General features: G+C 37.1%; 1 protein-coding gene across 2 annotated transcripts in view; it reads right to left on the bottom strand.

Annotated features, from left to right (window-relative positions):
* Window positions 1-15,316, bottom strand: part of LOC116161705 (FK506-binding protein 2) — a 64,497-nt gene extending 49,181 nt beyond the window's left edge. Inside the window, exon 1 of one of the 2 annotated variants that reach the window (XM_031475152.1) lies at window positions 15,042-15,316. In XM_031475152.1, coding sequence (XP_031331012.1) covers window positions 15,042-15,226 — 185 coding nt within the window. In that variant the 5' untranslated portion in view covers window positions 15,227-15,316. The remainder of the gene's footprint in view (window positions 1-15,041) is intronic. The other variant, XM_031475150.1, reaches the window with a different exon arrangement.
* Between the last annotated feature and the right edge of the window lie 10,595 nt (window positions 15,317-25,911).

The following is a 25,911-nucleotide window of genomic DNA, read 5'->3' as shown; positions in this document are numbered from 1 at the left end:
AAGTCTTAAAGGTGGACGCAACAAAGGGAGACGTTTTAGCGCTCCATTAATACATAAATTTGTAAACGCTCTCTAATGAATGCGACCTCCCGCAGAGGAGCGGCCTATCAAATTAATTTATGCAGATTTCATTTGTCTTTCTTTTCTGCGAAAAGGTGTCGGTTTTTCGAACGAGGAGGTCTTGCTCGCCGCGCAAATGGGTTTTATATTTTCCCAGCGCCTACGAAATTTAGGTTACGAAACAGTGCTAGGCGCTCGGAACTCGGAAGGCAAATTGTTCATAAAGACCACCAAAATACACTTCCCTCTGCCTTTCGATAATTTATTAGGGCGAGAGGGTGCGCGTGGCGGCCGTGATCTATCGGTCGCAAAGAATTACAATTCAATTAGTATCTACGATACCGAGGGTTTCGGCTGCGAAATGGCGTACTAGTTGATATGTTTTAAATGGAACCCTTTCGAAAGCTTCTATTGAATGAGTAGGGACATGTTAAGATAATTTCTGATATTTCGAGTAATTTTAGTGGAATTCTTTTCTCACGTAGGCATAGGTTCGAGGGCAAAAGGTATAGGCGTAGGCTATTGTTGTTTGTTGTAAATATTTCACTTTTGATAATGCGCGGTAAGATTAATAAAACAGTATACCTACTAGTCCGGTCAAGTTAGTTCGAAAAATAGGGGTACCCTTGCATAAATTTACATGAACGTTAGGGATACCATTATAATGAAATTGGGAATGAAAAGTCTCCATCGATCCCATGTGTACCAAAAATTGTATTCAAGGTCAAAATTCGCAAAAATCGGTTTTTTGGTTTTTTTAGCGAAACTTTTATGATAAAAATAGCAGAGACAAAAATTGCAGAAAAATTGTTCTTACGCTTTTAACGTAGTTTCCCCAGTAGGCTTTCTCCATAGTCTATTTTATTTAATCCTAGTAGAATAAAAGGTCTTCTCATTCAATCTTCTTCGTTTTCTCTTTCTTCATATTCTTCCTGAATTTACATAAATTGTGCAAACAGCTGATTCCTCGTCGATGTAAGGATCTTCTTCTGTGGCAGATTCAAAATTTGAGCACCACTAGCCTTGACAACTGGTGCATGCTGGTCAACAAATTAAACCTACTTTTTGCAGCCCAATTTCGAATTACACCCCTTTTTTCAGTTTCAAAAAATAGGAAAAGACGCTAATTGCACACGTTTTTTTTATTACCAATAAGTTTTGCAAAAGATAAGTAACGTAACTTATTTATTTGGAGCTGCATATACTGAAAGAAGAAAACGAGTTCCTTAGAAAAAGGAGCAGGAAGGCGGGCACTTATAATTCAATATTAATGTTTCCGTTTTGCTAAAAAATCCAAAACCCATTTTTGCGAACTTGGCTGAGAGTAAGTTTGTTTGCACATATGGGATCGATTTCATTATAATGATATCCCTAACGCGTTTATGTAGATTTTCAGCTTCTTGAAAATTTATGCAAGGGTGAATGTCTATTTTGACAGGACTATACTTTAACATAAATTGAATTACGTCGTATATTTATTTACAATTAGTTAACAATCAATTTACAACAATTTTAATATCGATTAATTTCGAGATTAATTTATAACAACAATTACAATTTATCACTCACAATTTATCTATGTTAGAACTCAACTCTAAGCACAATTCGATTTGCTCATATAACAAGCATCATTCTTTATAGAATGTTCTCGAGTGTTCAAGGAAGCTTCAGAATGTTCTGGGACAAACACGTCATATTTCTCGGAAAAATGACGTCACATCCGCCTTCGTTCTTTATCGGCGATGATTAATCTTTCACGCCACCTCGATGTCTATCGGGATTTCTGGCATATTTGCTACCATACGAAGGATCGCATACGATTTGCAGTAGGGGAATTTTTTGATACTGCTCGCATTCAGAAACGGCTCATATGTAGTAGCACTGCTCCTTTAGATACTCTTACCGGAACGAAATGGTTTTCAACGTTGGATATGAAGAGTGGTTACTGGCAAGTTGGACTCGAATCTCAACATCGAGAAAAGACTGCGATCAGCGTTGGTTCGGTTTGATGGCAGTTTAAAGTTATGCCGTTTGGGTTATGCAACGCCCTAGCGGCTTTTTAGCGCCTAATGGAATTAATGTGTTCAATGAACACCTCAAGCACTTGGGAGACTTTTAAAGGTTCAGAAGTACTAAGTTCCAACTAAGTACGAAGAAATGTAACCTCTTTAAACGAGAAGTGTAATATCTCGGGCATGTAGTATTTGGAAATGGAGCTACAGCCTCTCTTGTGGGGAAATCCGATTATCCGGTGACTAGGCATTCGGTATTAGACCCGGGGAAGCGAAAGTAGTCAAGAAAAAGTTCGAGATCGAATTCAAGTGACAAGCAGCAGAAGAGCAATACGACATCAAGGAACAATCAGGAGAGTATCACAGAGGCCAAGAGCCCCCCCCCCCCGCAGTACGTACTTTATGACTGGTACCTAGGCCACGTGATACATTTGGTCACTTGAATTAAAACTACCGCCATCGCGGTTAAGCCATGACAAATTTTCAAAAAGTGTGGGGGGGGGGGGCAACTTAACGTTTTTTAAAGTTACTTTTTTAGGGCATTTTTTAAGAATTAAAAAAAATTTGCTATTGCTTGCGGTTTGTCCGTCCGTCCGGACCCACTTCTACCGTTTTGAAGTACTTCTAGGGGAATGGTCCTAGAGTCCTGGAATTTTTTGCAGTAGGTAGCCTATACCTTGAACGTGTGCTAGACGGCCATCAAATTTCGCTGTCTAAAGGGGCCCCTCCACCCACGAATTATTTTCTGACATGCTGTTTTTGAAAGTAAAACGTGCATAACTTTTACATACGACCACCAATTGGTCTCAGATTTTGCATACGCATGCCTTTAGTGGTGTCAAATTAAACATTAGAAAATGAGGAGAGGGGGAATACATGTTCTACCCTTCATGGTATTCTAATGAAAGGTCTCATCGAAATAAATTGGTCTGTACAAACTAACTTTCCCGTGCGACTCTTTTTCGAGCTCAGTGAGCGAGGGTGCCTGAGGGGGAGGGGGAGTTTCGAGATCAGTGAGCGAGGGTGCCTGAGGGGGAGGGGAAGGAGGAGGGGGGGGGGGGTTAAAATTAATGTTATCTCTCATTGTATTCTAATTAAAGGTCTCAACGAAAGGAACAGTTTTCTACAAACTACTGCCCTTCTTTTTGTCCTCTTATCAATGAACGGGGTGGAGGGAGAAGGGGAACTACCTTCATGGTACTCTAATGAAAGGTCTCAACGAAAGGAATTAATTTATACTAACCATAGTCTTCCTCCCCGATCCCTTGTCGTGATCGATTATAATTCGTTATATCGTAAGAGTGAATTGTCAAAGGAAAGTACCTACAAAGGGCGATTGGGACGTTTGGAAGAAATGGGCATTTAAATAAAATTTGATACATAGCCACTTGGAATAAAACCACATTTAACACCAGTTTCAAAATTTCGTTTTGCGCATGCGCAGTGGTAACTTTTTTATTTATTGAAGGATTTAAATGAAATTTGATACATAGCCACTTGGAATAAAAGCAAATGTAGCCTCTCCCCTATGTATTTTGTCGAAGATCAGATATGCGCATGCGCAAACTACGCAATCTCAACTTCCCTATTTATAGGATTTTTTGTTTGAAATTTGATCCACAGATGTTTCTAGCAAAGACAGAGCATAGTGCATATTAATATGCAATGCGCATGCGTAGACGGTGCATTGTAAATTTTTTTATTTATACAGATATTTCTTTGAAATTTTAACTACAGATGCTTCTAGTAAAGTCAAGCATATTTTATATTGTAAAAATCAGATGGGCACATGCCCAAACTGCGCATTGCCAACTTTCTTATTTATAGAGATATTTTAACTATTTCTTCTAGTAAAAGCAAACATATCGCATACTTTAAACATCAGGTATGTGCATGCCCAGACTGCGCAATCCTAAGTTTCTTATTTATAAGAATATATAATATGCCATAACTTAGTTCCCTTTGTACACCTAAATAGTCCATTTTTTTCGGGAAGCACGAATCAATTCATGGAAAATGCGCAAATTACTCGCCTCAAGGGGGCTCATTTGAAAGGACTTGGTCCAGGGATTCCGTGCATACCGATATTTTTTGGTTTTGCGCATTCGCAGTGTCAAACATTTGGATTAACGCATGTGTGATGCTAACTTTTTTAATTTTCATTTATGAAGATATTTAAATGAAAGTTTATATTATGTAAACACTACGAATATAAGTAAAATTAACGACGTTTTCAAAATGTTGTTTTGCGCATGCGCAATGCCAATTTTCTTATTTATGAAAGCAGTTAAATGAAATATCACATGTAGCAGTGCCGCGTTTTCGCCTAGGCACAGTAGGCATGAGCCTAGGGTCCGTTGAAATTGGGGGCCTGCTAAGTTGCATAAAGTGCAAAAAAGAAGATCGCAGGAGACAAGGAAAGGATTTATAAAACTCAATAAACCAATGTACCATGAACTCTTTTTCTTTCTTTGGCATTATCACCAACAAAACACAAAATAACGTACAACATAGTCTATTACAGTCACGTGCACGTCGGAGCAACAATTCTGTTTACCCTCTACGCACGTGTCGAATTGTTGTGTCGTTTACACGTTCATGCATTTGCATCAACCACATGCAAATTATCTGACCATCCAGATTTTACTCAAGTCAAACTTTCTGGCTTGTGCAAGTAAACAATTTTCGTTTTCATGCATCAATTTACTTGCACAAATTGGCATGCACAAATCAATTTGCGCAAATTGCATGAGCGTGAAAACGCACCTTTACACATTATACAACATACTTTATCATTAATATAATTGTGGGTGCATGGTGCACACAAGATAACACTCTCTATTAGTAGTTTAATAGTAAATTTTATTATATTATTTTCTATGGAAGTTTGTTAAGTTAAATGAATAAAATTGAACCTTTGTTTTTATGAGATATAAGTACAAACCAGGGGGGTAAGGGGCCCTACACTATTTGTGTGCCTAGGGCCCGAAAAAGGTTAGACGCGACTCTGCATGTAGGCACTTTGAATGAAACTACAACTAATACCCGTTTCAAAATTATAACAGATGAGCACCTTTCCGGTAGATTAGCTCGATCTTTCGCTTCGAAGAGGCACCGATTTGTTATTCGACAGTTAATTTAACCAAATTTCCGTCTAAAACATTTATTTCAACAACTGATCGACCTCTGGTTATTTTCTGTCAACGTGAGAGAGGTCGAGCCGTCCCTCTCGAGAATACCGTGACACAATGCATATATTGAGCAAATCCCCCTTTAACTAATCGTGCGAAGAAGTGGATTTCGATTCGATTTCATAAATGCTTGATGCCTATTACGACTTAGACAATCCAACAGATGAAGTTCAATCAGAACGTCTTCTCCGGGGATTATGCTTAGATTGCTAGATTAAGTCGAATTGATTTTGTGCGAGCGCTACGTGTGTAAATATTTGGAAGTAGCATTTAAAGACATTGAAAATGTAACGGTTTGGTTGTTTTAGACGATCGTCCAAATGGTGGAAATGTCGCAATTAGTGCCGGTAGTGAATGCAAAGAAAATCAACGAATTAAAATGGTATAACTATGTTACACATTACGCAGTAAGTAGTTCACAACGAAATTGTGTTACTTTGTTACTCTATCAGAACGCAAAGTTCCCAAGAGAGAACGTTGGCGCAGCGTGTCTCGCAAAGTCCGTGAATGTGTAAGCCTAAAACTTTTCGAGAATATACCACTGCAATTCTCAACTTCGTGGGAAATTCTACACATTTCAATGAGTTTTTCGTACGGCACATTCATATTTACAACTTCACTTTAATGAAGTCGTAAATTAATTCTATAGTCGCTAATAATGGTCTAAAACGCGTGTTGCCATCTCAGGAACTTCTAATTAACTTTGCTACCTAACACCATTCTTTACTCTGTTATAATAAACTTGCGCACACCTGCGAAATAGTGTCTTAAAATATGTTGAAATGTTTCTTTGTAGTAAACAAAAACCTTCTGACGACGCCATTCCCCCGGCAGCATTTTAAATTATATAGCCTGAACGTAAAACGACCGCTAACATATCTTGTAATTAATTTACCTACGCAGTTTCCTGTAACATTTATGCGCGCATTTTCATTTACCGTGTATAAATATACCGGATTTTCTACATCAATCAATTTAACTTGTTATTGTGTAGAAATATTTATATGATCAGTTCTCGAATTGCATCTGAACACAACACATGGTGCTGTGGCCAGGATCCATTGAGGATTGTTGTCATCCCCATCTAGCCAAACTTACGATCGAAAAAAATAGATAAACCGCAGCTGGGGTAGTTAAATTATCTGACAAGAATACGACATAGGAGACTCCACAGTTCAAACCTAGTAGTGTGTATACACTAAAAAACCGACCTGTATAGCTAGTGTCCGACCTTTTGGTTTGGTAAAGCAATAATATTATTATTAATAATAATAAAATATGACAGCCAGATCTTTTTTGTTTTGTTTTAGGAAGATATTTTGGAAGCATAAAATTAGGCGCCCTTCAGAAAAGTTTGTCACTTCAAAGTAGACATAGGGAAAAACAATACACATAAATCCCTATGTCTACTTCTTAATAAATATCACTGTACGCACACTTGTTACGTGCCGCGCATGACCCGCTGAAGTTAGAATTAGTTTGTATATGACTGTGCATGTTAAAAAGCAACATGCCATTTTCGTCGAACTTATTTGTACAATGCATGTGAAAGCATTCATGGTTAACATCGCCTTCGTCGAAGCAAATCATTGCCTTTGTCGTTTAATCAACGAACACAGCTTATGCTATCGTTACTGCAAAGCGGCAACCATCGCCACCATCGTTTATCGCCCTCTCTAAATAGGTACCCGACTCCCGAGTAAATCAATTTTTTTAATCTTCAAAAAGTAAGTTTAATTTCGTTACCTATATTCATAGTCAAAGATACCAAAATACCAAATTTCGTCGAGGCCAAAATTTTTTCGCAACCCACGTTGCTATATACCTACAGTTTGAGTATACACGCAACAAAATTACCTTTAGTTAAGCATGGTAAGCTCAGACAAAGTAGAGATGGTTCAGTCTGGTTAATGGATTTTCTTCTACGGCTAGTCAACAAACCAACAAAAAAAATAAATAAACCGGATAGATGCCATTTCTTTATGTATAAAATGTACGTGTGGTTGTGACTGAACTCTTCCTAAACGGCCTCGTTAAAGTACCTTCAGTCTCATGCGTGAAATTGAACTTAAATAACTAATAACTTCGATTTATTATGTTATTTCGATGTAATTTGTAACTCGCTTTGTAATGAGATATTTTTGAAAAAAAAAAGAGAGCAGTTTTTTTAAAAATGCGCAGTTGCCAAATTTCTCACATTTTTCAAAATACCAAAAGAACACAAAAGATAAAAGTTCGGATAAAAGTTACTTGTAATCAAACTTTATTACTTTACATTATACCCCGCCTTGGAATTGTAGGCAAAGAATCGGAAAACTGGTTCTACGGATAAAAAGGGGACTAAGAAATTGGGACACCCTCTATACTATACTATACTACACTATACCTATACTATACAGGTAGATATATACAGGGTGATTTTTTTTCATTTTAAGCATTGGGATTTCGGAAACCATAAGACATACAGTTTCGGTTAAATGAGGAAAGAGTTGTCGTTTTAAGAGCTTATTTTAGATATGCTTTTGTTTTTTGAAAAAAATCCATTGTTTAATACTCGGTTTAATACTAGATATGAGCGAAAAACAGATTTAGTGATTATTAAAAATACAACAAAATGACACGAATAAAAGTTTTAGACATTTTAATGATTAACCTGATGAACATACTAATTTCCTTCTATATTTTACAACTTTTGTGTTATAATACAAACTTTAATTTTGTTAAATGGTAGTCATAGTTGGCTTTGGCATTTTTAAAAAGGACAAATGTTTCTAGGCTTACTAAACGTACGCGCTGCAGGAAATTTCGTATTATTGAGAGGTAAATAAACAGAGTTTGCCATGGAAAACAATATCTAGTGAGATATGTAATAGTGTGACTGTGGCACATTTAACATATTTAGAGGCCATTTTCGAAAATTCACTATGAAAGTTAAATTAATAATCATATTCATTACACTATTTGTCATGGAAATAATGCTGTTTATTGTAGAAAGCCTCAAAGAAAACTTGGATTTAATGTTTGGTGCGGAATTATTGGATCGCGAATTCTTGGACGTTTTATTTACGACGAAAATTGGACAGGCCGAAGTTATCTTCATTTTCTACCAAATGAATTTCAAGATATGTAAATTCCTTTCGCAATTTAGATGGTAGGATAATTCGGAAAGCTGTAAATTTTATCGCGCAAAGATGCTGCTTGTATGTGTAAATATTAATGATGGACCTTATGAACATTTGCCGAGACAGATTAATTTTTTGACATGTAATTACTTCAAAGTAGAAACTTATTTGTGTCCCTAACGTTTTAAGTTAAATATTATAATTGACTGAGTAATTAAGGGGACAAAAATGTTTCCCATGGCAAACTCTGTTTTTAATAAAACAACTAGTTCTGTATCATGTTTATTTGTCAGTGTACAACGAACCCTGTATCACTGTAAACGGAAAAAAATGCACTTTTTAAAAATGTCACAGCCAATTATGGTTGCCATTTAAAAAAATGTAAGTTTGCGTTATAACTTGAAAATTATAAAAGAAGAATGGAAATTAATTATTGTATATTATTAAGCGGAAAAACATCTACAATTTTTTCCTGTACCTATTTCTAATACTAACGACTCTACAACATTTAAAAGAAAAATCATTAAAACTGTTTTTCGCCCATATCTAGTAAACTGTGGATGCTTTTCAAAAAACAAAAGCATGTCTTGAATAAGCTCTAGAACGACAACTCTTTCCTTATTTAACCGAATCTCTATGTCTCACGGTTTCCAAGATCCTAATGCTTAAAATGGAAAAAAGCTCACCCTGTATATACAATAGGTTTGTTTTTTTATATTTATATATAAGTAGATACTGTATTGAGCAGCATTTTTTATTGCGAATACAACGATATACAACGCACACAAAAAAAGAAAACTGTCGGTTTCAACAGGGCGGTGCATCCACGCACAACGCCGCTAATCGTGCGACAATACCTATCGGACAAATTTCCTGGAAAATGGTAAATTTGGCCAATGTATTCTCGCAAGATTAACACATTGTGCGCGGGCGCACCATCCTGTTGAAACCTAGTTTCCAACTTTTGTTTTATTTGTGTACCGTATATTGTTGTATTCGTAATAAAAAATGTTATACGCAATACGGTTGCGGTCATGCCATGGTTGCGGTGCTCAAAAAGTGGCAATGAGAAAGTGTTTTTTATTTTTTTGTATCTTTAAGTAACATTTTTAATACATCTTATGATACCTATGCAGGTTTATGCTGTAAATGGAAAGAATATTAAAATATGAAAGATATGCAAAAATACATTGGCTATTTCAAAATGTTGCAAATCGGTTGCAAATCAAAAATGCACAATATCTTATACGAGTACAACCAAAAATGAACGGTATACATTTTGCATATATTCGCAGCTTTAGTCATAGAAAAAAAAGGAATTACGAGTGATCGTAGATCGTATTAAGCAGAAAATTTTAAATTAACTGCACAAATTAGCACAAAATTATAGTGAAGTTTGAAAATATCAATGTTGACACTATGTAGTGTGATCTTGGAGTGTCAACAGAAAAATTGAATTACTTATTAACGTGACGAGCACAAAATTTTGAATTAGCAGCACAAATTAGTACAAAATGAGCACAAAATTATGAGATACTTAGACTTTAATTCCTTACAAGTAGTCACTACAACTTCACGGACCAGGTGCACACCCCGATACCTACTGAGATATTCCCCTCGAATTTCTAACCATTGTATCTTTTACACTTAGCTCACCCATCAGTCCTGGTCTTGCACAAATAAACACAACATACAGGTACACAATGTATTTTTCAATACCTTCCTGATACTTTTTGGTAATAGTTTGATTTTTAGTTCTTAAAAGTTGAACATGGACATTAAGCAGTGGCTCAAAGCTACGGGCTCCGACCTAAAAGGGGCCCCGGCAAAAATGTACAAAAAATGTAATTCGTTTATAAAAAATTGTGAAAAAAATTTAAAATTTCCCGTATCCTTTAATGTTATGCTTCTATTAATTATTTAATGTTTTCCGTTACTAAAGGAAGAGATAAAACGTAAAAAAGCGTAATGCAAATGCTGGTTAATGTTTTATTTACCAAGGGCTATGCTCATGCTTTCTTTTACAGTTTACAGTTACGGTCCGAAGAAAATTCTGAATCATTGTTCACGGAGGGTAAGTAGAGGTGAAGAATCTCGAGTAATAACTGCAATATACAAAAATTAACAATCCGCAGAAGTAACTCTTGAATTTCAATAATTTAAATCTGGCTTTAATCTAATACAAAATTTTATATGATTAAAAGTAATAGCCAGCTCAAGTAAATTTAAAAGCAACTCCACTCCTTTCCTATTTGTTAAAAATAACATTCCGAAGTCTGTAATCAAACTAAACGAGTTTAAACATCGAAGGAACATTAACATTTGACCAATATTAAACAAATCTGACCGAGGCTCTGACTGAACGCACAAAGCAAAGTGACGCTATTTTACAATGGACCTGTGAACCAATGAATTCCAAAATGCAAAATCAGCAAAACTAAATCACGACACTATTTTCTACATATGTATACACACTAACATTGTTTAAAAATTGCTGATATAAGGAAAGGGCCGCCAAATATTGCTGTGTTTATTTCGTCTGGCAGGATGCAATTTTGGAAATCATAATTAAGATGGACAAGGGCGGTCTCCTTCTTATGTAATTAACTTTCATAATTAAATTTTGTAATTTGTCGTTGGTCTATGTGACGGCATGGAAATTATTGTCATACGAGAAAGAGGTGAAGGCTGATTTTGTTTACCTTTTTATTTTATTTAACGTAGAAATTTCTGAGAATGTTGTATTGATCTTTTTCTGTTAGTAATATTGTATATGCATAATTTAATTGACAGGTGGATGTGATTTATCGCATTTTCCGTGTAGTTAAGAGATGAATTTTTTATTTTTCCTAGTATTTTAGTTAATTAATGTCTGCTAAGAATTTGTTTAGTACAATTATTTGACCTCTATTACTTTGGCCTTTTAATTTATATTGAGGGGATATGTTCTGTTGTCAACTGTGTAATGATTGGTTGTTATAACTTTGATTTTCGGAGAAGGGTTTCGCTCTAAATAAGATTCTGAACAGGGGGTCGCTTTATGCCACGTTTATTTTTTATTGAAATTTAAATCAGGTTTACGCCAAGAGTCAGAGCAGTATTACGTTTTTTTGAAATTTGAAGATAGAAGTTCCGTTTGCGTAGCCGGAAGCCGAGTTCGCGGCTAATTATTATTCTACATTTCACGGTTGTTCCGGTTTGTTCAAGCTGGAGGATTGTCGCAAAGTTTTGACCATCTAATAAGGTGCTTCAAAGAAAAGAGGTTGTCGGCGCCCCCATGTGTGTGTTTTCAACGTGTGTTCAAAGTGTAGTTGTTGAATTGAAATTTGTAATTTTGTGTTTTGTGTACGGATACAATTTTAGTTGGATTACAATTCCCGGACATGTAATGTAAGAAATTAAGTTTTAATTTTAGTCTTTGTGTAATAATTGTTTGTTTTTGTATCATTTTCCTTGTGTGTGTTAGAATTAAATCGCACTTTTGTAATTTTCACTCAATTTGCGTGTGTTTCATTCTAACGACTTCATTTCTAATTCAACTGTTTTTGTTGGATGCTTGCCCACGGTCCATTTTAATTATTTAAAATTTTGAAGTTCAGTTTGGAGTTTGTGATGGAACCGAATTTGCCCGCTAAAATTCGATTTAAATATTTCCCGAAACCGACCCTGGCGCGACGAAAAAAGTCAAGATTGCGCCTTGTTTCGTTTCCGTGGAACACGTGTTTTTTTCTTCTCTGCTCTACATTGAAATGGGCCATAATTTACAATAAAAGTGTCAAATATAAAGCTATGCGAGGGAACTTAATGATCCCTATCGACCCGACGTCTCGGAGCGCGATCGATATTAACAATTTTCGTCTAGGATTTGTTTGAAAAGGGGAAATTTAGGCAGAGGTATTTATGCTGTTCTTGAGGGCAGAAGTAATTTTTACGTTGCTAGTGCAGCTTTGACAATTACAAAGGTGATGTACTCGTTTTTTTTATCTCTACGTCTATTGCATCCATCTAATAATGATATTATCGTGTTCGATTATTTGCCAATTTAATGTTATTCTCGTACACCATATTATTGCCATTTATGACACATTCTAGATACAACTTGCACTTTTAATTATACTAGTCATACTTTGAATTAAATGCATAGAGATTTTACATAAATATGTTGTTTTCCAAGCGCTGGCAACATGAATTACTGACCGATTTACGTTTTCTTATTTATATTTAGATACTGTATGTTCCCTTAGGGGCGATATTCAATACAAGTATACAGAACTACAGCAGAGGCTGGCTAAAGTTCAGAACGGACATACGCAGAGATATATCTTTGTTTTTTTAATGTTTTTTTGTGTCTTTGAAAAGAGCCATCTTGCCGATATTGCTAATCAATCCGATTAGTCGATCCCTGACATGTAGTGACCGAATATTGGTTTTGTGTCAGTCTTTGTTATGCCAGTGCAAATATGTCAACTGTCAACACCTACATAAATTCTGTATATTTTGTTTATGATTATGTATGCGTGCGAGTTTGCCGATGGTTGCTGTGTTATTTTTGTTATGTCATGATTTGTCTTTTGATCGGTTACTGTCAGTACTCATGGCAGAGAGCCTGGAGTTCGGTAATTTATAACCCGGCACTTTATAACTAGTGGGTTGGACTGGCCCTAGAGATGTGTGAATGAAAGAGTTGGGGTCCCGCTTAGTCGTACATGAGGGCGCAGGCAAGTCCCGACCTCACTTGCGCAGGGATCTGCTAAAAGCGTACGGCGTGTTCCCGTTGTGCCCTTTGTTTTTTTTGTATCCATTGGGGTATCCTTCTTGTGTGAAATGCTCTTCTGAGAGGCCAACTCTTAGCGATTTCATACAATGTTGACATGTCATGACCAGAGCAACTAAAGACTACTCGGTATGGGATTTGGACTGATTATCCAATATCCAAACTTATTATGTGAATTTATTGTACTGTTTGCATTCATGCCATTACAGACAAATAATTTTACTATAAAGTTCAATTATTAATTTGTTGGCTGGGTTTTTTCTTGGTTAGTTCTTTTTTTCCCAGCCTATTTTTATATTTGTACTCGGTGAACTACCATTTTCTAAATTTAATCTTGCAATGAGAATTATTTGGATTAAATCTCCGTTTTTAAAGCAGGTACTTGTTTTATTTGTATTCCTTACTTGATCCTCATTCCGACAAGCAACACATATCTTGTAGCGACTCTTAAAAACACAACGTAGTAAGTGGTCCTATTATTTTGTTATTCAGGTTAAGTAGCTTTGTCTAGACGATCACGTGCCATGGGGTTCAGTTAGTTTGGGAGCGAAAGTTTTGAATTTAAATCTTGAGTTGAGCAGTCTCTCGCGGCTGGCCTGGGTACATTACAAGTTTATGGTATTTGGTCTGACTCACTATCTGTTAGAAGTTAACAGGTTAACTGAGAGAAGAGTCGAATGCGAATCTCTCCTCTGTGTTGGGGACAAGTTTTGTGCTGGGGCTGGGATAATAAGCGAACGTAAAGAGCTAGCTAGGTTTTTGTTTTGGTGTGTTGTGTACGGTCTTTCTGGTCTACGGACCAGTGCACACAGCAATATTTTTGAAGACGGGTCTCTAAAATGAAGTTACGTCACTGGCATTAAGCTAACAATGGCAATACTTAGATATTACCTAATACACAAAATAATAGGTATACAAAATCCACTAATCATTGGGTGTCAAAAAATATCGATTCAAAGAAAGCAACGGATGTCCGAGGATCCATCGATATCCGATTCTTTCATCCATAAAGTTCATACACGTTGGATTTCCTTTGTTTCAGCTAAAGTTATCTGACATTTAGTTTCCATGGAAACAACCGGATTCGAATAGGAGAGTTATCTACCACATAAGTTTTATCGCAACATGAAAAACTGGCCTGAAGTGGTTTAACCTGTATAATATAGCCTCCCTTTGTCGTGATTGGACAAAATTTACCGAATCGTGTTATTATTGGTCAATTTAAATGGGAAGAAAATGCTCGGGGAAACAATCGTATTTACACTTTCTTATCAACGTAAGTTATTTTTAGTTTAAACTATCTCTGACATTGCTAGATAGTGAAAGTATACGTACTGGAATAAAAATCTTGATACCTAGAGCTTTTATCATTCGACAACCCCAAAAGTTAATGGCCAATATCTCGGCTACGTTGAATTTAGCTTCCAATTTCTGAGAATGAAGAAACTTGGAGCATATGTATAACGTATTGGCACCGAAAATACAGTTAGCTAAGTCCATAGGCGGAAAACGGATACAAACAAAACGGAACGAAACTGACAAAGTTCTAAATTTAAAATTTAATTAAATGCGAGCGCGAAGCGAGATATGAAAATTTAACTTTTCCAAACTTTTCTTATTTCATAGAAAGACGTAAACTGCAGGTAGGTATTTGATAGCCGGTTACCCGCGCTCTTTCGCAAAGGTCGAAATTAATTCGACTCGTTAAAATTAATATTCGAGTTAAACTGGAACAATTCGATTTTGGTGCGACTTTCACGCTTGTCGTCGTGTTTGTGACACGCGTCACATTTTCAAAAGTTTTCCGACCACATGTTCGCGAATTTATCACCGATCAAACGGAAGCAAATCGCGCGAAACGCCTACTTATCAACTTACTTACCTTGAATCAAATTTGGTACCGTCAACGAGTGTACCGGTGTAATGCATGGTTAAAGTATCCCCCTTTTTACTTTTGACATCACAAATTTCGGGACGGCTGACAACCTCAACTTTAAGTTCGTCATCGCACCTCGCCGCCGCGACGAAGACGGCGACGTAAAGTACGGATACCGCGAAAAAATTCATATTTAACTAACCACAAGTTCAACAACGTCAAACTGACTGAATGAGCGCACAAAGTTTTCGTTTCGCCAACTTTGCCACGTTCCGTAGACGAGCGGGAGTGGGAGTGTAGTAATTTTGTTTCACTCGAAACGGGTTTGTTAGTAAAGGACGCGAAATGGTAATGCCACAGGTCCCACGCGGATTGGGTACTGCATACACGTGATTACGTGCATTCTAGGATCCGCCGCTCTAATATAAACTCTTGGAAAGTTTGTGACCCTGTCGAAACTACTTCCGCAAACGCAAAGAAAGAGTTGTCGCGCACAAACGTTGCCGTAATAAAAGTTTTCTTGCACATCGCGAGTGAAAGCACAAATTAACCGAATAATGATGTGTGTAAACTTTTACTTTTCGCACGCTAATTGTAATTTTCTATGGTATTTATTCGAAAATTACCATAAACACGATACCTAATGCTGGGCGCATTCTGTTGTTATACAGCAAATTTGGATGGTCTGGTTATTTTCCACTTTTCACGTTTTGATTGCACACAGGCACACAGGCAATAATACAGGATGTGTTGAAATTATCCACGGACATTACCAAGTGCTACCATTTTCAAATGTCCCCAAAGAAAGAAATCAAGCAAACTCAAGTAGTAAGCGCATGGCGGGCATTCTATGGCACCTCTATCGGTCCAATAATTTGATTTCCAAGAATAGCTGATATTTTTGCGGAAATTTGGTACGATCTTATCGTCTATCGACACTAGTATGGATTTTTGTTATCCCAGTACCTACAATGATAATGCATCCCGGCTTCATTTTTTACTTCTGGTCTACGCAAAGTACATTAAAAATAAAAAGACCCGTGTGTCCTCAATTTTTATTTGCGAAAATTATTGCCCAAGCCCAAAATAAATTATTGAAAAGCTGTGTTTTTAGTCCGAATTTGAAACGCTTCTGTCTAAAGTCACAAACCTACAACCAATCACGTAGAAGTGAGCCGGCAACCTTGTGCGAGGGTCTGACGTTTCCCGGATTTGACCATAGCCGTCTATAATTACAAGCCATGCTGAGAAGTTTGGCAACGTTGCCCGAAAGTCAATCGGTGGGCCGATATAATTTTAATGGCGTCTTGTTGCTCTTGAAAAATTGCATTTTTCCTCTCTCCTGTGTTTCGCCTTTGGTGGTTTTAATACAGAAGAAAGATACTTAGGCAGCTTACAATTGTACATATATTTTATTTAATTACAAAAGTGGATAATAACATTTTTATTTGACGTTAGAATTCGGAACCCTGTAAATTGGTAACTGCATCATAATGTGTTTTCCATCGAGATCTCCGAAATTGGTGAACTTCTGTCGAGAGGTCGAGGTGAAGCACACGCTTGGGCACTTAATTTCGGCAAAAGGACAGTAAATCGCTGTGCATCAGCGAGGTTTTATCAACGACCAGGTGTGATTCGGAATGGCAGATTTTAAGCCAATCGCTACTCCAGTGGGTCTAGGTACGAAGCTTTTAAAGAGGGGAGCCCCGTAGACTTCAAATTCCCGTACCGTGTAGCCCTGGGAATAAGTCGGAAGGTTTCTTCAGAAAATCGACTTGACATGTCCGTGCTAGAATATCTGAAATACCCACTAATAAAATAATTCTTGTATTATTTCACGTTAAACACTTACCGTACTTACGTACCACGTAGTGTGTAGCTCATATTTGAGCTTAGTACAGGTACTTTGAACAAATACAAGTGCTTGAAAAGCGTCCACTAAGGAGTAGCCTGCTTTAGAGGTTATGACAAGAAATCGATATATTTCGTTTAGCAACTTACCTGAATAATAATTTCTGTTCATTCCGTACGGAGTAACACAAATTGTCGCAATCTGGCTCTGTAAAAACAGGTAAAAAGGAATATTACACCCAAAACACACATAAAATACACCTGAAATCTGTCAATTTGAATTAGGAAATCGGCCTACCATGCAGTGTTGCCATAATTCTCAGCACGGCTTGTAATTATAGACGGCTGTGATTTGACGTTTTAAGAGGCATGTTTAACTGCATCTAACGCGAAAGCACAGCCGTCTATAATTACAAGCCATGCTGAGAAGTTTGGCAACGTTGTTCGAAAGTCAATCGGTGGGCCGATTTAGTTTTAATGGCGTCTTGTTGCTCTTGAAAAATGGCATTTTCCTCTCTCCTGTCTTTCGCCTTGGCGGTTTTAATATAGAAGAAAGATACTTAGGCAGCTTACAATTGTGCATATATATTATTTATTTACAAAAATGGATAATAACATTTTTATTTGACTTTAAAATTCGGAACGCTGTATATTGGTAACTGCCTCATAATGTGTTTTCCCTCGAGATCTCCGAAATTGGTGAACTTCTGTCGAAACAGGTCGAGGTGAAGCACACGCTTGAGCACTTAATTTCGGTAAAAGGACAGTAAATCGCTGTGCATCAGCGAGGTTTTATCAACGACCAGGTGTGATTCGGAATGGCAGACTTTAAGCCAGCCGCTACTCCAGTGGGTGTAGGTACGAAGCTTTTAAAGAGGGGAGCCCTGTAGACTTCAAATTCCCGTACCATGAACTCTTGGGAATAAGTTGAAAGGTTCCTTCAGAAAATCGATTTGACATGTCTGTGCTAGAATACCTAAAATACAAACTAATTGTATTTTTTCATGATAAACACTTACCGTACTTACGTACCACGAAGCGTGTAGGTCATATTTGAGCTTGTACAGGTACTTTGAACAAATACAAGTGCTTCTAAAGGGTCCAGTAACGAGTAGCCTGCTTTAGAGGTTATGAAAACAAATCGATATATTTCGTTTAGCAACTTACCTGAATAATAACTTCTGTTCATTCCGTACGGAGTAACACAAATTGTCGGAATCTCGCTCTGTTAAGACAGGTAAATTGGAATATTACACCCAAAACACATATAAAATACACACAAAATCTGTCAAGTTGAATTGCGAAATCGGCCTACCATGCAGTGTTGCCATAATTCTCAGCACGGCTTGTAATTATAGACGGCTGTGCGCGAAAGTGAACGACAAGTGACAAGTGCATATGACAGATGACGCAAGTTACAAATGACAGTCTCCTGCAATATTCGTTATGTCATCTGAATGGTTCCAGGAGCTGATTGGTCGGGCTTATTACGTCACAGAGCCCGCCACAATCATATCGTTTTGAATAAACCCTTAAAACCGCACATGTTCATTATTTTTTTGCTAATCAGCCTCTGTTTTTAAATAAACTTTTACTATCCAAAAAAATGTTTTATGGTTTTATGGAACTACGGAATTCAACTATACTGTAAACCCCCATTGTACCAATGCGCGTTGGTTATCGATTGCACACATTCGTCTTCCTTTTTCGATTGCGAACTGTGACAGAGTGCACTTCACTTTTAATTAAACAGCTGAGGTGTTTGTTTGAAAACGCATGGAATTTTAATTGCCACCATTCATATGTTATAATTCTTTGGCGATTGAATTCTTAATTTAGGGATTCCGTTTGGATGTATTTACCCTTAACTCCGATATAGTTAGGATATTAATATTATTAATTTGTTTTTGCTTCTTCGTAAGTTCGCCATTTGCATTGCATCCACTAGAAGTGTATGTTTCGTTAGGTTCGGCCGATATCACTGCCACATTGTAAATTCCATTGTTGCATTAATCTATATGAGATATTGGAGTAGCAGAGTTTGCAATTAGCCTCGTTAACTGTTTATTAATAAAGATAGGAAATACAAAACTTGTGTAACTGTCAATCTATATTAATTGTGACAATTCTAACCCACTTGATCTACAATCTACAATGTGACTCGCTATCCACATTCCAACAATCTATATAATATAATATATAATATCTTATTTAAACAAATATATACATTTTAAAGTTATCAAGGAAGAGGGTTACCTTTGATTTTCTTTTAGGGTTCAAGTCTAGTTTAAATTTTGGGTTTAAGTCCTATTTTAATTGTTACCAGTTTAACGGATTGAATTTAATGCAACTGTAAGGACCAGCTTAAGTTGAGAGATGCTTTACCTACCATTCTGTCGACGTAGGTACGAGTGCGTAACCTTGGGGTAAATTCACCGTTGTCTATACCTGTCAACACCTCTTTACAGCCTTTCCATCTGCTGATAAGTAGTCGACATTTGCTGGAATTGGGTCATGCACCAGATTTGATATCAAGGATTCGATCATTAACCATGCAACAACTTCCGTAACTGTTTAGCGTAACAATTAATCATTATTTTGCTCCTTCAGGGTTATAAGCTCTGGCCTTCAATTAATTTGTTACCTTCAGTACCTATTTATTATCTTTGCGAACTCTGTTATGGTCGAGTTTAACACGCGAATGTTATGGTAGCCCGCCACTTCCCGCGGGAGAGGTTGGCCGAGTCGGTATCGTACTTGTGATCGAAGCTTACTACGAGTAAGCATTGTTCAGGTTCAGTTCATTGCATTCCAAATTCTGCGACGTGGGAGTTTTCTTTTGTTTGCAGGTTTATGGATCCGGGAGCTGAGCTCACTTCTCTGGATGATATCTAATTTACATTAAGGTAAGCGTTGCATTTTTATGTTTTACTTGTATTTGGCCTATACGTGCGCATTTGTGTTCGGAACATCAATTTCTTTGTGGAAACTTGAAGATCAAGCAATCAATTCAATCGATCATTCTTGATTGGAGTTTTGTTAGACTGGGAGATTTCAATTATTGTAACTTACAATTTTGAACATTTGAATATTTGTGTATTACGCTATCCCATTGTGGCGCCATTTTTATTTTTGCCATTTGCTTCAATAAATTGTTTTGTAATTGAATTGATTTGTACTCTTTTTACTCCCCCGCACATTCTCAATTTCATACGGGGAGAATTAAGTTAGAAATTGAGTGGAGCTCAGCCCTTGATAAATGCTACGAAGTTACCATGATCATTTTACCCAGCATGAACTACCGCTGTGGAAGATTCTCAAGCTCCTATTTTGTGTTTAACCCTAAGGCAGTGCCAATTCTACATACCCGATATAACCCATTGTTCATTATTATCAGACCATTCAAGTGTCTGGTCCTGATAGGTTTTTTCCTGTTCAATGGCTACATGGTCATGTATTTCATGTAGCATAAGTCCGTGGTACGAAGCAAACTTTTTCCCTATTTGTAATCCCCTCTTGTACCGATTCTTTGTAACTACAGGGCAGTAGAAACTCTCTGCAATTAAGTACGTGAATGATTATAGTAGGAAACGCGTAGAAATCAAAACACTTACCTGCCTGCTTCTTTTTCCCTTTGAAGGGACTCAATCGACTTCAAAATAAAATCTTGGTCACGTGTATCGGTTAGTCATATTTATATACAATATTGGATACGAGAAAGTCAATCTGGCATAAAGGATCCATCCCCGTCGCACAATGGGTTCGAATAAACTCACAGTTATTTGATTGATAATAACAAAAATGCATTCTAAAACACATGAAATGAATATTAAAACAAAATTCCTAAAATAAAGAGAAGTTTACTTTTATATAGTACCCCGTACGCATACGGGCGATAGTGAAAATTACTTAATGTTTTTTTTTCTATAATCGAAATCAACAGTTTGCATACACAAACGCTGTTGTTTCTGAACTTCACTTTTGTTTAACACACATCTTCATGACAACATGAACTCGATGGATGAAATGACGAATTGCCGGTGGCTATACAGACGGTACGAACTTTTAATTTTGATAGTAAGGGAACCTAGAGAGAAGACCTCACAGTACACTAAACTGAATGTTATTCAACTTGACAGACCTTTTCCAATGGACCAACCTGTCACACAACTTTTGTTAACTTGCTTCTGCACAAAATTATTATCATAAAGACAAACTGGGTCTTTAATCAATCAAATCGGACGGACTACCCGAATAGCGTAAATAAGCGTACACGCGTTTTCAACCGTCTTTAAATTTTAAAGGAACGCGTCCCCACTTCCGCCGATATAAAGCGCACATCGCTGAACAGCTGCATCAACGTTATCAGCTCCAAAGCACGTGCGTTAATTAAATTACTTCCAATCGCAAAACTACCAGATGTAACATTTTATAAAAATACTCAAACTTGACCAGATGTTTTACATTTTACAATTAAATACACAAATATAAATAAACAATTTACAACAGTGATAAAATACAAATAAAAACTATACAATTACAGACTCTTCTAAAAGTAAACACAAATACAGAAATACAAACTCAAGTGAAATAAACTAATTCTGTGCTTAATCGTAAAATAAACCCCCAGCTTCACTTCAATAAATTGAACCTATCTCATATACAGGGTGAATCAGAGCACCCGTCCCAGGCTTTTATCTTGGAATAGAGACGCCTTAGAGTTTTAGGAAAAAAATTTTCATTACCAAAGCCTACCTGAAGAATTTAATGGTAGTAGTCTCTATTTCCGGAATTAACCGGAAGTAGGCGTAACAGCACTCAACTTCAGAATTTCAAATGGAACCCTAGGTCTTGTGTGGTATCGTTGGATAGGTATTTTGAAAACAAACAACTTTTGTAGGAAACATTTTTTTTTGTAAAAAGTGTTATTTACGAAATAAATATTAATTAATATGTTCAAAATGTCTTCCATTTTGATTGATGCAGTTTTGTAGCCGAAGTCGGACGTTGTCGACTGCCCTAAGCACCTCATTTTCATTGAGCAAACGGCATGCGTTTCGAATTCTTTCCTTCATATTCTCCCTCGTGGTTGGGCGCTGTTGATAAACAATATCTTTGACTCGTCCCCAGAGGAAGAAGTCAAGTGGTGTCAGGTCAGGGGAACGAGCTGGCCAAGGAAACGGACCTCCTCTTCCCATCCAGCGATTAGGAAAGAGACGATTGGCAGTTTGGCGAGATACTCTCGAAAAATGTGCTGGGCAACCGTCTTGTTGCAGCCACATCTCTGCACGTATTGCAATTGGGACGTTGTCTAGAAGGTCATAGAGGATGTTCTCCAGAAAATCGTTGTACACGGCCCCGTTTAAATGGCCGTCAAAGAAATGCGGACCAATAATTCGGCCTCCTAAAATGCCGCACCAGGTATTAAGACTCCAAACATTCTGGTTATCCACTTCACGTAGCCAATGCGGGTTTTCACGAGACCAATAGTGAGCGTTGTGAATATTAACATCGCCACTGCTTTTAAACGTTGCTTCATCGGTCCAGAGAATTTTGTGATGGAAGTTTTGGTTTTGGTTCAATAACCATTCGCAAAAATCTAACCGTCTCTGAAAATCTTGTCCTCCAAGTGCCTGATGTAAATTAACATGATATGGATATAATTTGTTGCCATTTAAAATCCTCCAAGCTGTCATTTGACTCATCCCAGCGTCGATTGCAAGTCTCCTGGTTGAAACGTGTGGGTCCAGAGCAACAGCGGCAAGGATATCAGGCGCTCTTTCATCCTGTACATACCGTCCGATGCGCCGATTCTTATTGTGTTTCGGTTGTACCTCACCAGTCATCTTAACTCGATCAGCGAGGCGTTGAAACACTTTCCTCGACTGAACGGGTCGCTGAGGGTATCGCTCAGCGTATAATCTCTCAGCTGCTCTATAATTTTGACGACACTCACCCAACACCATCAGCATATCGAAACCTTCGCGGTTTGAAAATACCATGTTGTTACAATAAAAAACCCTTTGCACATGTGTGTATGGAAGAAAAATTTAAACAAATAATGTAAATTTAACATTAAAATGCAGGTGTAAAGTTACTATTACCTGTCGTAATAATGACAAAAAACTACGTTGCTATTTACACAAAACAATATCTGTCTTACCTTTTCAAACAAAAACACTTGAATTAAATCGCAGTAGCCGGGAACAGCAGGAATCATTTGGTTTTAAGTCAGCTTTTTTATTTATTTATTTTTATTTCGTAAATAACATATTTATTAATTTTATTTCGTAAATAACACTTTTTACAAAAAAAAAATGTTTCCTACAAAAGTTGTTTGTTTTCAAAATACCTATCCAACGATACCACACAAGACCTAGGGTTCCATTTGAAATTCTGAAGTTGAGTGCTGTTACGCCTACTTCCGGTTAATTCCGGAAATAGAGACTACTACCATTAAATTCTTCAGGAAGGCTTTGGTAATGAAAATTTTTTTCCTAAAACTCTAAGGCGTCTCTATTCCAAGATAAAAGCCTGGGACGGGTGCTCTGATTCACCCTGTACAGGGGGTTTAGTCATTATTATCGGTTTTCAGACCTAAATAGCGTCTACATGACGTTGTTTATACAACAATATGATTATTATTCCTTTTTTTTTTAATGTTAGCGTAGATCCATATTGTCAAGAAATATTATCAGACAACATTGTAAAGGAAGACGGACGGTTTATTTAAAGGAAGAGGGGTTACACACTATTTCTCTTTCATTTACCCACTTATTTTTATTAGTATTTGTCATCACGTTAACTAATCATAATTTTGGGAGGGTTTCCTGTACCTATAGCAGCTAAAATACCTTGAGCAATAAGCGGGTTACTAAAAAGAAGTGCAAACGTGAACAAAAAAACGACTGCCTGCAGGAATAATATGCTGGAATCTGTATATAATTTTGCAACAGTTCAAGTTGTTTCCGAAGTTGGTGCGGTAACCAAATGTGTTTACACGTCTTACCGACCAAGAGAACTTGGAAGGCGTCCTACTATTTATCGTGAATTTATTATCAGAGCAGACTTTAGAGCGTATTATATCCCGAGGCGAGGTTTTGTTCCCATATAAAACAATGAAATATACGCGAACCTCCTTCTGGCTCATCGTAGTTTGTATCTATAATTTGCGACCAACTTCAATTACATGTATATAGCTACCTATCTTTTATGAGGCACGTATTCAATAACAGGTACGATCCTACAAAGATATAATAAAAGAAATGTACATCAGACTAGGCAACAGATGAATATACGAACTTGTGTCTACAGTAACTGCATTTGAAGGCTATTAGTTACAGGGTGTTGCACATTTTAACGCAAGAAATTGTAAAGTTACATGCTGTCCTTCAATATCGGTTTTGGATAATCACACATTAGGAATGGGGATTAGGATTAGGAATGTGTGTTGTGATTATATGCACATTTCAACAGCACAAGACAATGCAAGAAGGAAATTACTATAATTTGTTTTTAAAAAATGCCTAAGGACCTACTGAAAGTACAAAATTAATAATTAATCTTAGCATAGTGCTTGAACTTTTCTGGCTCCAATGGTCTGGTAGCCAAAAATGTTCTCTCAAACGATACTTCCATGAAAATTACCCATATTTAAAAAGTATCCGTTGCCCCAAATAGACTACGTCACGCTAGATCCACTTTTCGGGCTCTAAATGGCTTTCCACCCTAGATATGAAAAGTGAAAAGCGGCTACTGGCAGAAGGCAGACTTTAGCATAGGCCCGGTTTATGGTTTTTTTTTACGGTTATGCCTTTTGGTTTGTGCAACGCCCCCGCAACGTTTGAGAGATTAATGGAACTGGTCTTGAGAGGTTTATCCTGGAAGACATGCCTTGTGTACATGGATGATGTAATTGTGATTGGCCGAACGTTTGAAGGGCACCTCAAGAATCTCAAAGACATGTTTATGAGGTTGCGCGGTGCCAACCTTCACCTTAGTACAGTAGTCAAATACTATGGTCATCTACGTAGTTTCGGAGAATGCCTATGGATCAAATTTTAATTAAGTGCCCTTGTAAATAAAAAAGTTGGCATCGCGCATGCGTTAAACGAAATGTTCCACTCTGCGCAAAACCAAAAATATCGGTACGCACGGAATATTTACGTCAAGCCCTTTCAAATGAGCCCCATATCGCCCAAATGGGTTCAGTCGTGTAGAAGTAGTACATGTGACGGACGGACGGACGCCAAAGTGCAGCCAATACAATTTTTCATTTTGAGCAAAATATGCTAAAAATGAAATGTAGTTGAGATTGGCAATTCAGAAAAAGTCGTGGGGCAATGCACGTTTAGCCATGAGAACGTTCATGTTGAGCGGTCAAAACAGCCTAAGTGAATTGCACGTAAGTTTGCACTGAACAATTCGCGTCTAACGCCGTTAAAGCGGTTGTATCGAACCGCGAACGGTCAATGACCCTAAGAATTACCACAGGGTGATTTTTTATTTTATGAGAGAATTAACAGGACTTTTTGTTTTAGAAGAATTCACGGCGAGCCACCCGCGATCCAGTTGATTTAATGACTTTCCAATTCAAAAGGTAAACAAAGAGAGCAAATATGATAAATCAAAACAGTAAGTGTAAAAAAACACTTTGGTTCGAAGTTATATAACTTTAAATAAAGTTTAATCTGTGCGAATTGGAAATTATTGTCACCTATAACAACAATAACGGCAGAAAGAATAATAATAATAATAGATTTTAATTCCCATCAAACAACACAAGGCCTAATTACAGATGAGAAAATGTAACGCGCGTAAATAAAGCTAAATGAGGTAAATCGACAAAAATAAACCAGATAACCTAATCCACCGGCGCCTGCAGTGATTGACTGCACCATTGTTAATAACATTGACGCTTACCATAAAAATACCTCAATTCTTCGAGTGATTGTGAGCAGTTAAGTGATGCAGTCAGTACTTTTAGCTGAACGAACTCTGAGGTGTCGTGTCGGGTCCTGGTATG

The sequence above is a fragment of the Photinus pyralis genome, unplaced genomic scaffold (assembly GCF_008802855.1).
Source record: "Photinus pyralis isolate 1611_PpyrPB1 unplaced genomic scaffold, Ppyr1.3 Ppyr1.4_LG10, whole genome shotgun sequence".
In the NCBI taxonomy this organism is placed as follows: Eukaryota; Metazoa; Arthropoda; class Insecta; order Coleoptera; family Lampyridae; genus Photinus; species Photinus pyralis.
Note: the sequence above shows the minus strand (reverse complement) of the source record. Positions and strands in the feature narration are given on the sequence as shown.